This window comes from Mastomys coucha, unplaced genomic scaffold (genome assembly GCF_008632895.1).
Source record: "Mastomys coucha isolate ucsf_1 unplaced genomic scaffold, UCSF_Mcou_1 pScaffold20, whole genome shotgun sequence".
Taxonomy (NCBI): domain Eukaryota; kingdom Metazoa; phylum Chordata; class Mammalia; order Rodentia; family Muridae; genus Mastomys; species Mastomys coucha.
Genome location: NW_022196903.1, coordinates 18,763,375 through 18,777,524, shown reverse-complemented (window position 1 = coordinate 18,777,524; position 14,150 = coordinate 18,763,375). Strand labels below are relative to the sequence as shown.

General features: G+C 37.9%; 1 protein-coding gene across 24 annotated transcripts in view; it reads left to right on the top strand.

Moving 5' to 3' along the window:
* The window catches only part of Cadps2 (calcium dependent secretion activator 2), a 529,581-nt gene that overhangs the window by 289,523 nt on the left and 225,908 nt on the right, over window positions 1-14,150 (top strand). For all 24 annotated transcript variants that reach the window (XM_031381287.1, XM_031381283.1, XM_031381275.1 and 21 more), the window contains one exon: window positions 2,357-2,468. In XM_031381287.1, coding sequence (XP_031237147.1) covers window positions 2,357-2,468 — 112 coding nt within the window. The remainder of the gene's footprint in view (window positions 1-2,356; window positions 2,469-14,150) is intronic.

Genomic DNA, 14,150 nt, shown 5'->3' with positions numbered 1-14,150 from the left:
GAGAGAGAGAGAGGGAGAGGGAGAGGGAGAGGGAGAGGGAGAACCTAGGAAAAGCTTTGAGAGAGTTTTAGCTTGGCTTATCTATATCTTTCAAGTAAGACGTATAGTGTCTTTGGCAATAGAGTCTTGTCTGTCTAGTTCTGGTAAGCAACAAAGAGAAAAGGCAATAACATGGATTATTCTGGGAACTTCTGGGCTTCCCTGACTGACAGTTTATATGTAGGTGCCCCATGCCTGATACGAGGAGCAGCATTACCCAGCTATGAAGGTTAGTTATAGTTCTGACTTACATGGTTCAATGGGCATCCACAGGAGTAGGTTTCAGTGTGGTTTCCTATAGCTCCTTTGCTTTACCTTCTCTCATTGTTCCCTCCTCTCCTCTGTCCCACCACCCTATTCCTGCTCAACCTTTTAACTCCCACCATTCTTTTCTCCAGTCTCATATTGCAGGTGTTCCAAGCTCAACTTCTTTAAGATACCTACCTCCCAGGGGTTCTTTTCCAGTTTAGTTTCAGCAGCTTCTCCACATAAAACACAGAAATCTAAAGAAGTTTTACAAACAAGAGTTTGTTCAGAAGATGGGTCAATTTTATGGAAAAAATACGAGTTGCCTATAAGACTATTGGAAATTTCTGATCCTAGTTATAGTAAAATGTGTCCAAGGGAGGCCTTGAAATTGTAACTGTCTGATAAAGAAATTAAGAACATTATGTTATAGGAATCTTTTCCAGACTTTCCAACCAGGCTGTCCAGCAAAATTCAAGACTCAAGACTTTCTCTTCTGCACAGTATACTGAGAATCCCTTTTCCCTCACTTTATTTTATTTTATTTTATTTTATTTGCCTTTGCTTGACCACAGATCAACTTATTTCAGCGAAATGGAAAAAAAAAATACAAAGATAAAAAGAAACTTGGTGTTCTTTTCCTAGAAGTCTGAGATAGAAATTAGACTACTTTTCCACCTTAATTGAATATTTCTTTCTGGCCTCTGGCCTCTGACCTCTGACTTTAGTCTCAAGAGAATGGGTTTTATAGAGATGCTGATTTCTTCAGTCACTGTGATAACCTTTGCTTTTGGACAGGTTTTGCAATATTTTCAGTGCTATGGTAGAATACAGACACACAACTTTTATTCAGTTTTTAACAGACTTGTTTTTGAGAGTTAACAAACTTTCTCAATGAGATTTATAAAGTAAAATACAGTCAGCTGCACGAAAGTGATAAATTGGTTGTTTTTTAATGTAAACAAAAAAATTGGCATTGTTTAGTGTTTTATTTTTAACCTGACTCTGTATTTTGCTAACCCTCTTAATTTTTCTCCCTTTCTTGGCATTTTCTTCAGTGTTTTGTTCCTGCTTTGCCAAGTCTCTATACCTGCACTCTCAAATTTTCAAGAAATTTTGACAAGATTTTTTTTTAATATCAGATGTGCACCAGTTGAGTTTGTCAGTAAGCTCAAATGAATTGGTATATGATAAAGACAAGATGCTATTAATTAAAAGATGAGTCAAGAAAACACATTATTTTGTTACGATGATTTGAAAAGCCAGATGTCAACAGAATTATTTTCATCCCTAAGAAAATGTATTGGGAAATTAACAACAGATTGTTCAAAATTTTTATGAAGAATATTTCCTTCTTTTTGAAGGAGGCTATAAAAAGTCACATAAAGAAATAAGCTCAGATAGCTGGGTGGTGGCGGTGCATGCCTTTAATCCCAGTACTTGGGAGGCAGAGGCAGGCGGATTTCTGAGTTTGAGGCTAACCTGGTCTACAGAGTGAGTTCCAGGATAGCCAGGGCTGCACAGAGAAACCCTGTCTCAAAACAAAAAACAAAACAAAAAACAAGCAAACAAACAAACAAAATAAATAGGCTACGATATTTGCCCTTCCTTTTCAACATATAAAGACAGGCAGTGTTTAGTGAAGACTTTCCAAAAGGAGGGAGCGTTGAGTTGCACAGCACTGTGAGAAGAGCTTTGTGCAGTGCTATCGCTTACCTAGCCATCCTTAGCAGGTTCCCATTTGTAAAAATGCTATTGCATGTTTCCTGTTAATGAACTGAATAGTAGATTTCATGTGATACATTTATAATGTCATTTCTCACCTGAATTCATATAGCATTCCATATTTTGTAGATCAGTATGCTAATTTTTTGAGCAGCTGAATAACTATTACAAGCTATAAAGCTTACTGTTATTTTCCTTCTTGGTGGTGCCATCTGTCAGAAACAAAAGCAAAGATGAAAATCTCATCCAGTTGTAAAAGATTGTCCATTGCTTAATGCACCTTTTCTAGAGTGGTGGAGTTGGTTACTGTTCTGTTTTAACGAAAACCTTTCTTGCTTCCTCGCAGATGGGGAACCCAAGGAGATTTCAGCACTACCCACCCTCGGCCTGTGGTCAAAGTGAAGCTCTTCACAGAAAGCACGGGGGTCTTGGCCCTGGAAGACAAGGAGCTAGGCAGGGTGAGTTGGACTTTACACTGGGTTTCCAAGGGTATCATGGCATTAGCATGAATCAGAGGAAAAGAAACCAGTATCTCTTAGGTGAAACTTGTACTCATAAAGTATTTAAATTTAGCCAGCAAGATGTCCCCATGGATGGAAGCAACTGAAGCCAAGCTCCATGACCTGAGCTCAGTTCCTATAATCCATGTGTTGGATCTCCACATGAAGCGTGGCTAGTCACCGACCAAACCCCACAGGCATGCCATTGCATTCAGTTTCCCCATGTACACACACACACACGCACACACACAAAATAACTTAATAAATGGGGCAATTTATGAAAGAGTATTTATGTGTCATTTTTCATAAATCTTCCTAACGGCTATAATCTACTAAGCCTAAGTATAAATTGGAAAATAGTATACTAGGCTTTCAATGCATGAGAAGTACACATGAGCTCAGAATCACCAGCTCCAGCTTTCTCCTCTGGCTGCTGAATATCACTCACACCAGCCCACTTGTCCATCCTGGTGAAATGTCAGCCTCATTTAACATTTCTGCTTAAGGGTTGTTGGCCGTTTCTAGCACACAAGGCCACCTGCTGTTTCTGTCTGCTACAGTTAACCGAATTCAGATACCTCCAAAGGGCGTGTCTCCCTCCCTCCCTCTGCTCTCCCACTGAAGTGGGCTTGCTCACACACCTTTTACCACCGGGTCAGTATATCTTCCTATACTCACTACCTAGAATATATATTTATAATTCCTGTGTATTCCACATGTCACTATAGGGCTAAGTACTCTAGCGATCACCCCAGCTCAGCATGGAAGGTGATTTGCTGTGTTACTTGTGAAGTGGATCTCTTCTGAGGAGTGGAGCTATTGACTGCTCTATGAATGCATAGTGCCCAGATCCGAAAGCAGCTGTCGCAGATATTTTCAAGAGAGTAAATATTTAGAACTCTTACTTATTTTTGGAATTTATAGATGGATTTTGCAAGAATAGATATGGAAGAACATTTACAGCATTCTGTGTATTGGAGAGTTTCCCCTCTCAGAATCATGTTTTTATTCACCTCAATTGCTCTTCCAGCTTTCTTACACTGTTAGAGTTTTTACATATAGAGATTACTTCTTCTCTGACTTTAGTACATGCACTGGACAGAATAACTCTTAATTCGTGTAATCTTGTGTCCATGCATTTATCCCTGTGGTAAAGGTGCCTACACCATAATGTAACAAAAGATCCACAGAGAACACATCTGATCTTTATAAATCAGAGTCGTTCTCACAAACTATAATTATAATAATGAGTCTTATCTCCTCACTAAAACTAACTTAATTTTGTATGCAGTTCTTTAAACATTTTATCTCATTTTTATGTGATCAAACAATATATTTAATCAAATTTTAAGTTGAACATGTAAGGGATCTATTTTGTTCTGTAATCTGAGATAGCACTTGCACACTTCCAAAACATGATAGTTTTTCCATGAATTTCTCAACTTTATTAGTATATTATTTTGAGCAAAATACTTAGTGTTGGGTGTTGGTCTATTCATTTATTCATTTTCTCTGTCCCCTACTCAATAAATACCGAAACCTGATAACCAGAAATGTCTCAAGATTGTGAGATGCCCACCCTAGAAGCCCATACAAAGTCATCAATCCATGTTTGAAAACCACTAGTCTATATTAATGACCTACTTAGGTTTGAAAGTAACATATTTGTGTCAGTGGCTTTCAAAGTTATTTTCTTTCCTTGGAGCTTCAGATTTGCATGATGTAACTCCATGCAAGCAGAACACGGGACTCACACCATCATGAAGTAGTATTCCATACAGGCGTTGTCAATCAATGACCTAGAGACCCCTCTTGTTTCTCCTTCCATCATTCCAATATTCCACCAATCCTCAAGTTCTGTCAGCTTCCTCTAGGATTTTCCCGATTCTTGACATCTCCAATAACCTGATGCAAGGTATCACACATGCTTCTGTAAGAATCTGATTCTACTTTTTAATGTGCCCCCATTGTCCCTTTACTTCAGCCTTTATATTCCAGACACTGTGATCTATTGAAACATCTGAAACATTTCACCATTCTAGCCTTAAAATCACTCAGTGTCTCTCCATTTATTGAAGTAAAAATCTAATTCTTCATCTTAGTATGAACAGCAACATCACCAGCACCTCAATATTAGTGTAAAATGCTGGTTACTGTGTCCCCCGTAAACTTGCAGAATCAGATCATGGGATGGGAGGGCTGCAGGGCATTTTGACTCTCACCTTGTTTACGTGGACACATACTAAATTTAATGGCATCCTTGGTGAACTCACCACTGCTCCAAGGTCCATCTTCTGTTTATGATAACCTTTCTACTGTCACTCTGCCTTCAAATATGGCTCCTTCTTTCCTCCTTCCTTCCTTCCTTCCTTCTTTCTCTTCCTTCCTTCCTTCCTTCCTTCCTTCCTTCTTTCTCTTTCTTTCTTCCTTCCTTCCTTTCTTTCTTTCTTTCTTTCTTTCTTTCTTTCTTTCTTTCTTTCTTTCTTTCTTTCTTCATTCTCTAAGATCTATTCCTCATCTCTGCTTTAGACATGAGATCTTCAGAGGGGTAGTATTCTGAGCTCACATAACACAGGCAAATAGAGGGTGACAATTGCTCTAGTAGAGGACAATGCTGATATTATCTATATACCTATCTATTTTTCTAAACAGTTCAAAGACAAAGACCTTATATGATATGAAGTATATTGTCTAAAATATCAAGAATATACCCAAGAAAACCTTGTTTTTATACATAAAATTTTATTTAAAATTGTGTGCAATATTTGAACTTCAAAAACAAGCAACACATTTGCAGAATGGGTTTCTACCACAAGATACCACTGGACATCTGCTAAAATACAGAAAAGGTGACCATAGCAAACTCTAGCAACTCTCCAGGACAGAAAGTGATTCATTGATAGAGGTAATGGAAAATTTAGAAGCAACCTTTGAATAACTTGCTGGTCTCTTCTATATTAAATGTATATATGTCATATGAGTTCCATACTGGACTTGTAGGCATATACCCAAGGCTTATGCGTTTCAAATTCTGACAAAAACTCTATGTCATCATATAGGTAGGATGATAAACCCTAGTACATACATCCATGCCATGAAATACTATTTTGTGATTAAAAAATAAAACAAGCTATTAGTTCATACAAATATGTGGTTAAAACTTCTATGCCAAAGGCTGAAGGACTGTATGATGCTACTCATGGAGGGAGGGGGAACTGTAAGAATACAAACCTGAGTGCTTGCTGGAGACTTGACTAATTGGGAAGTGGCTGGCTCTAAAGAAGTACCTGAGATACTTTGAGAGTGTTGAAGCAGTTCTGTATGGTACAACGGCCTGGAATAATGAATTATGCATTTGATAAAATCCAAATAACATTACATATGTAGAATGTACTTTAATGTATGTACAGTAACCTCCATGTATGTGCACACATGCATGCTCACACATGCACATATGTGCACACATACCCCCAACCTATGGTATCAAAGGGATCCCCATACAAAATAGAAATTACGTTAAATAAAATCAATTGTATTAAAATATAAAAAATAAGTTTACTTAAAAGAGTGATGAAAAAAGTCTCATCTCTAAGTCAAGAAGAATATCCTGGAAAACACACTCTCAAATGGCTACATGGCTGGCTACTGTGGTGTCAGTACATCTTCTATGTCCCAATCAGAGGATGTTTAAATTAGACCATGCTCAATATCCTTGTCATTCTCCCACAAGCCACAGCCTAAGCCCCATCCATGTGTGAGAGGGTTGTAGGGCAAATCCACATTGGGACCATGTACAGAATGACTGGCCAGGACTTTTCAGGACACTCAAACTGTGACAAAACAGTACTGATAAAAGGTCAGAGGAGAATAAAAGACATGAATGGTAAATGTAATGCAGTGTGTTGAATCACATTAGCTTGAATCAGTAATGATACTAATTGAAAAACAGCTGAAATCTAGTAGCATCTGTTATAATATTATATATATATATATATACACACATACACACACACACACACACACACACACACACACACACACACACATATGGACTATTTTAAACTTCTTGCCTTTGATAAATATCCCATAGTAATATATACTGTTTTTGTTTTGCTTTGCTTTGCTTTTGAAAACTATGTCAAGTGTATACAAAACTTATCTATACTGACTTAGCAACTTTTCTGATATTAAATTATTTTTTAACATAAGGCTTAGTTGTGGGAAGACATAGTAAAAATGTTGTTGAGCCACTGTTGGTGTTATTGATATGTTGTTTATACTACTATTTTCTTTGTTTCAAAGAAGGAAACTGAGGTTCTAAATGAATACTCTAGGAATCCCATAAAGTCATGACTTTCAGTGTACATGAATACATTCCTTAACTAGAAACTGATACTGCATGCAACATTGATTTCCAGCATCATTAAAGAGAGCAGCAATAATGATGGGCCTAGAGTAGAGGGATATGCATCCTTGCCTCTGATATCCAAGAATTTGGAAAGTTAAAGAACAGATTTTAGGATCCTTATTTTGTTTTGTCTTGGTGTCTGCCCTAGTAGGTCCATGGTTGACTACTATGTTCAAAAGTAACTGAATGATTAAAACCACTGAAGAAGTGGATATTTTCTCATATGCAGATTATTGACAATAAGCCTGTAATTGTTCGCTGAGCAGCTCACTTAAGGACCCATTGGATCCTTTCAGCAGATGGAGGGGTGTGCATGCACTCCATTAACACCTTTTTTAAACAGACTTAGGTTCTGGTCATCTTTAGTCTCCACACTGTTTACCCCTTGTCTATAAACTGGTTGAAGAGCAATGGAAAAGTGTCTCTTCTAGTTCTAGAGCTCTCTTGTTTTATTGAATTACTACATAGTAATACAACTTGTTTTACAATCATAATTCCATCTAATCCTCTTGGACTGTGGTAGAGACCTTATCTTTTTAAATAAGAAAGGTAATAATCTAGATTTAAAATACATATATGCAGATAGACAGACAAACAGACATAGAGATAAAGATATTTAGCATAAAAGTACAAAGGACATTATGAAGAGGGAGAATGTCTCTAAAAAGAAAAGGGTGGGCAGAGTAAGGGTCCTGAACAGGAACAGATATTTCAGAGGCTTGTTATATGTGGAATAGAGAATCACACAACATACACACACATGAGATATGAAAGCAAAGCAGGAGTGTCTGTAGGAGAAAAGGAACCGGTGAGAGGGAGAAGAGGAATGTAGGAGGAATGTAGAGGAATGTAGGAGGAATGGGGTGTTTATGAACAGAGTGCAATGACATGCACATAAAATTGTCCTAAGGGGTAGATGGAATGGTAACTACTGGAATTTGGGTTTGTGATAGCAGAGACTATTTCTCAAGCCAGGCATGAAGCAGACATGACTGACATGGGGAAACATTCAAAAGTGTTTCATGATCAAGGCATAGAATGATTCAGAATCTCAGGATTTAAAAATGCAGGAATCAAAAATTACTTAAGCTGAAATAATTTCATAGTGATACACACTTTAGATGATTTTTGTCATTTCTATAAAGATTTGATTTTTTAATCATATTATTGAATCTGTCTATTTATTTGTGAATGGATTATATTCTCAGATAACTTGATTACCTTGTTGAATGATGTTTTTGGGTACAACTATATTTTGAAAGTTCTATATAATAAGTTTTTAGTTTTAGAAATATTGATATATAGGGCTAGCAATTTGGCTCATCAGATGAGGACCCAAGATAAGTCCCAGCACCTGCACGGCACCTTAAATTGTCCAATACTTCAATCCCCGGGGATCCAGTGCCCTCTTGTAACTTCTGTAAGTACTGTGTGCATGTAGTACACAGACAGACACACAGACATACAGGCAAATGCCCATACACATAATTTTTTAACTAGAAAATAAAATGTTGGTATGAAATTATTTATGAAAACTGACAGAAAAGATATCCTCACTAGTAGATTTGAAAGAATACAAGTTAAGACCAGACCCCTCCCTGAGGGGGCTCAGGGAAGCCTTTCCACCACTCCAGACCAGTGTGCAGATGGCAAGAAGAATCGTGCCTGCTCCTGATTCAGAATTGCTGCCAAGGTTAAGACATGGCACTGAGAGGGGCAATGGAAAGCAATCACTGCATGTAGACTAGTAGCATGACAGCTCAGAGTTAGGGTGACACCTTTCAGTTTAAGGTTCTCTTATTTGGCAGTGGCTCAACATGCAGACTTTGTTTGTGGATGCCATATGCAAATAACTATTTCTGGAAGTAGAAATGGCATATGGACATTTTTCATCTGAGTTGATGTCCAACTCTTTACTGAGTGTGAAGGGAATACCTGGAGGCAAGACCAGGATTTTTCTAAGGAAACAATTATAAATGTGTGTGGTAGCCTGTAAATAGCCAACTAGTCAAATATGGCAAAAAATATAGCCCATTTATTACAGGGTGCATTTCTCCTGAAATTTTTGAAAAATAAGGCTTTCCTTACATTGATGTGTAAGAAAAAAATCACAATTGTATCATCTACTTCTTGGCAATGCAGTTTCCATTGAGCCTTTTATATTAAATATCACATGAATATTATATTATATTACACATAAATATTAAATGCAAGTAATTTGCCACGTGCTTTGCTTGAGTACAGGAAAAAGTGGAAGATTCCAGAAATTTTTAGTTTTAGGATTATCATGAAGATTTTTTGAAGCAGCATTTCACTGTGTAGGTGAATATCCCAGGCTGGTCTTGAACTTGTGGTCCTACTGCCTTGGTCTTGCAGGCATAAGCCATCACAAGTTGTCAGGCTGAGTTTACGGCTTTGGTGTTCCTTGTGCACTACATACCGTTCCCTTTGTTCTATAACGATGAGGAGGCATTTGGGTCAGAGTCTATTTTCCTTTTCAGTGCAGCAGATTCAGAACATGTTTTTAAAAGTGAGATTCACAATTACCAAGATACTGGAACTTTATGCATCTCTTAGACACATATTTTGGACATAGTCTTGGAATTAAGCTTTTATTTGATAAATTTCCTTTTCTCCCTATTTACACTTGTCTATAATATTTGTTAAAGTAAAAGAGGTCAGGTGCGATATGTGAAAAATGCCACTAACTGTGCTTGTTTTATCAATATAAACACAATGTGGAAATAGTAAATGTTGGTTTCAGATACATCTTAAGTATTAAAATAAGATGGTCTTGTAGAATTGATTATGCCATGGAAACAAAATGTTCTGTTTCAAAAACTTTGTACCATCTTAATTTCCCAATGAAATTGCGCTTGTATAGTTGTCTTTTCCGGCCACCCTTTCTTCTGTTCCCTTTCTTGGGTATCAAACCAGACTTTCCTAGGGCTTTCAGAGGCTCTGTAAGCTTAGTTTGAAGATTTGATGGTAGAGCCAGGCAGTGGGTGGCAGAAGCAGGCAGATTTCTGAGTTCCAGGCCAGCCTGAACTACAGAGTGAGTTCCAGGACAGCCAGGGCTACACAGAGAAACCCTGTCTCGAAAAAAAGACAAACAAACAAAAAAAGATTTGATGATAGAAAGACTATATTATGTAAAAGTAACTTTTATTTCCCAGATGTAATTGTAGTCTTGGAGGCTTACTGCTGGATAAGCTCACCCGTTCTAGCTCTTTCTGAGCTGTTCCACTCAGCTGCTGTTGTTCAAATTCCTCTCCAAGCTAACTGATTCAATCTGGCTTCTCTCAGCTTCTCACTGAATTGCTCTGCTTGGCCTCAGACTAACTCTAGCAGTCTGTTCTAATCCTCTGTCTCCTCCTTATTCTCTGGCATCAACAGTCTCTGCTGACCTACACTGAACTTCATGAACATAGAAAGGATCACAACACCACTGTGCCGCACTCACTGCTCTGACACCCAACTCATTCAGCTTTCTCTCTCCTTCTCTCCCTGTCCCTCTCCTTCCCCTCCCCCTCCCCCTCTCTGCTCTTAAATAGCTTCTCCTTCCTATGCTGTTCTTGTGAGAGTTGGGCGTATCCTATCACTGACTCATTCTGTCAAATCTTGCTCGGATTTGTCACCTTGTCTGCCTCTTCCTTAGATGTCACTTTCAAACATGTCTGCTTCCTTCTACAAAATAAATTAACTTCGCCTCCACGGATTGAGATTAAATGTGTGTGGTATATATCTTTATTCCAGCCAGATCACATAGGCTGAAGAGGTCTTTGCATGTGATCAGAGCAGCCATGTTGCTGGATTAAAATTCCTCTACAATAGTATGGCCTAGGCAAGCAGCTGACTCTGGGTGGACAACATTGTCATATAGAGCCTAATATGTTGTGTAATTAATCATTGTAATATTTTCAATAAATAACCATACTGTTAAATTGATTTAAAAATAATTTCAGGCTTTGTTTTAATTCAAACAAACAAAATATACATTTGAGCATATTTTCAAAGGGCCAGCACTGTACATGGATTCAGAAAGCAGTGGAAGAACAGCTAGTGTAATCATAATCACAGGAATTTTCTCCACTTTGAAAGCAAAGTTTAACATCCAATTTTATTGAAATAGCCAGGACTTGGTGATGACAGTCTTAGATATTGGATTTATATCATTTGCTCCAAAATGAAATGTGGATTCTGTTAAATTTCATCTGTCTAAATCAACTCGCGAGAGACCTTTCATTTTTGTTGTTTTAGAATGCACTCATCTTTTTGAAACTGAAAAATAACACGCACAAAATATCTCTGTCCTTCTTTAATCCAGTTTCTGCCTCTGTGCCCAGGACAAGAAGCAAAGACAGGCCATGACTGGGCAGCAGCGGCAATGTATTCATTGATGCATCCTCTTCATTGTTTCTAGCACAGGTTAATTATGTCTAGTTTATAATAATACATGCTGTTGCTATTGAAGGAAAAATGACATGATAAATTATACCAGTTAGTGGGTCCTCGATGAATTTATTTGTCATATTCTGGTTAGGTAACCAAGGTCTTCATTATGGAACTAGGAAAAAGCATGGCTTGACTTCTTACCCCCAAAAGGAGTTGAGCAAGTTATAGATAGGCATCCTCCATGATGGCTGCCTACAAGGGATCATAGCCACAGAAGGTCACATTGTTCTACATCCCCAGGCCAATAAAGACCTTCCCCTGTCTGTGACAAAACAAATGACAGACTTAGGTGTACCAGTGCCTCACTGTTAATAGGTGGTGTGCTTTGTTGTTTCATTATTGCCATTCTCTGCATATTCCTAACAGTAATGACTGTGTGATTGCTTCACATCTGCACCTCTTTGATGAAGAATCCGTTCATATATCTTACCCATCCTTATTACTACATATATTAAGTACTTGGACGTGCATCAGTTATAAGCTGATCATATCCACCTGGCTCTCTTTCTTCTTGTGTTGTCACTAATGCCATATTTGTTTCCTTTTTCAAATAGTCTCTCTTCTCTCTTACAATTTATTTTTCACTCTTTGAAAGTTTTATTCAAGTATAAATGAATTTCTGTTCTATTCACCAGTTACTTTGTCTGATGCTCTCTTCCTTTGATGAAATACTGCTTCCAGGAAAGGTTCCCTCCTATTCTCATGTGTGCATTGTCTGTGTGACCCACAGAGTTTCAATACAGTTGCCTGCATGAGTATGAGAGATTTATTGAAGCCTGGACAATGTATCTGTGGCTGCACATTGAGAAGAAGTGGCATGCCCTCCTCCAGGCCAGCAGCCATAAACTGTCACTAGTTCTTCAGAGAAGGGTAGGGTCTCATGAGTTCTTACCACCTTCACCATACAATGTTGATGAACTAGTCTTGTGTAGGTCTTATGGAGGTTACCACAGTGATGGAGAATTCATAAGTGCATCAGTCAGGTAATTTCCAGAAGACAGTGTTACATAGTACTCTTCCCCAAAATGGCTCTAATGTAGTTTACTTTCCTCCCTTCTTTGAATGGGGAGGTTGATATAATTGTCCTGGTTAGGGCCACAAACCCTCCAGTGTCTTATTCTCTGTACTTCAAGCCAGTGTAAAACCTCTGTATTAACTACCATCCTTTGCAAAACAGAATCGTCTCTGACCAAGGCTAAGAACTACACTAGCCTATGGTTATGAAGATAAGAATAGATCCTTCCCGGCCGGGCGGTGGTGGCGCATGCCTTTAATCCCAGCACTTGGGAGGCAAAGGCAGGCGGTTTTCTGAGTTCGAGGCCAAGCCTGGTCTACAAAGTGAGTTCCAGGACAGCCAGAACTACACAGACAAACCCTGTCTCAAAAAAAAAAAAAAAAAAAAAAAAAAAAGAATAGATCCTTCCCTACCCCCCATGCCCTATCTCTGCTGTCGTTATTTCAGATAATTTGTTCCACCTTATGAATTTTAGAATAAAATCACAGATTTTTTCTGTCTAAGACCCTACTTCAACTCCAGAATAATGATAATCCTAAAAACACTGGTCGGAACTAATATGGACACAGCACATGATTCCAGTCACTTGGGGTTATTTTCTATCTTATAGTATGTTTATACATTGATTATTTTATATCTGTTTTAATATAGTTTGAGTTCAAGACAGACTTAAGATATTATGGTTTTAAATTGTTCATTGTTTCTATGAACAAAATCAGGATTATATTTAGGAAGAAATATGTACTGAGTAAATAGACAGTGATGTATTATAAAAATGGGTAAAACTAAAGTTAATTTATTTGTATCAATTAGGGCCACAAAAAAAGCCCAACAACAACCAAGTTAGCCATAGTAGTTGATGGCTTTCATAAATACTTGTGATATGAGAATGAGATAGAAAATTTTAGGCAATTTAATTTTTTTTTGGTTCAAATAGGGCCAAAGTAGCTGCAGAAGATACCATTTAAGTAAATGAAACTCAAGTTTTATGTTCATAAGAAAATCAATGATTGCTTATTTCACTTATATAAATGGTGCATGTAAACTCTGGAACTGCTTAAGAAACAAGACTGGCTGTTTTATCAGATACTCTCTGTTGTAGTGATATTTAATCTCAATCTATAGTTTCTACCCTGCCTTTGGTCATTTAGTTCCCAGATAAAAGGCATCTAAACTTTATATTTATAATAAGCTTTTAAAGCTAGGTCTCTCTCTAAGCTATTAGAATCTACATTCTCATCAGTAACCCCAATTTATAACTTGCCATATTCTATCTGGACAGCTCTTAATGCCAACTGGCCATTCCTCATGGCCATGTTTTCGTGACTTCCCTTCCCCGTGGTTTCTTCTCCTCAGTCCACCTTCTTTTCTCATCATGGTCCGTACTTCAGACACCCAGCTCAGGAACCAAAATCCTGCCTGTCTTCCTTCTCCCATCTATAGGCTGTAGGCATCTTTACTCACTAATCAAGGAAAACATGGAGGAGGAAGGTTATCACTTGTGTCTGTGTGAGAACCTCCTCATCCCTAGGGGCAACCAGAGCCAGTATTTAGCACCACAAAACAGAGCAACAAACCAAACCGCAACACTGTTTTATCTGTGCAATTTGAAGCTAAAAGGATGTATTCAAGACACTTCCTTTTCCAGATAGACAATAAGTATATTTCAAGGAAAAAAGAGAAAATAAAATTTAAAGACATGGTGTTATCTAGCCTCGAGGGGAGAGGTTTGATGAAGGCATCCCACTGAGGAGTGAGAATT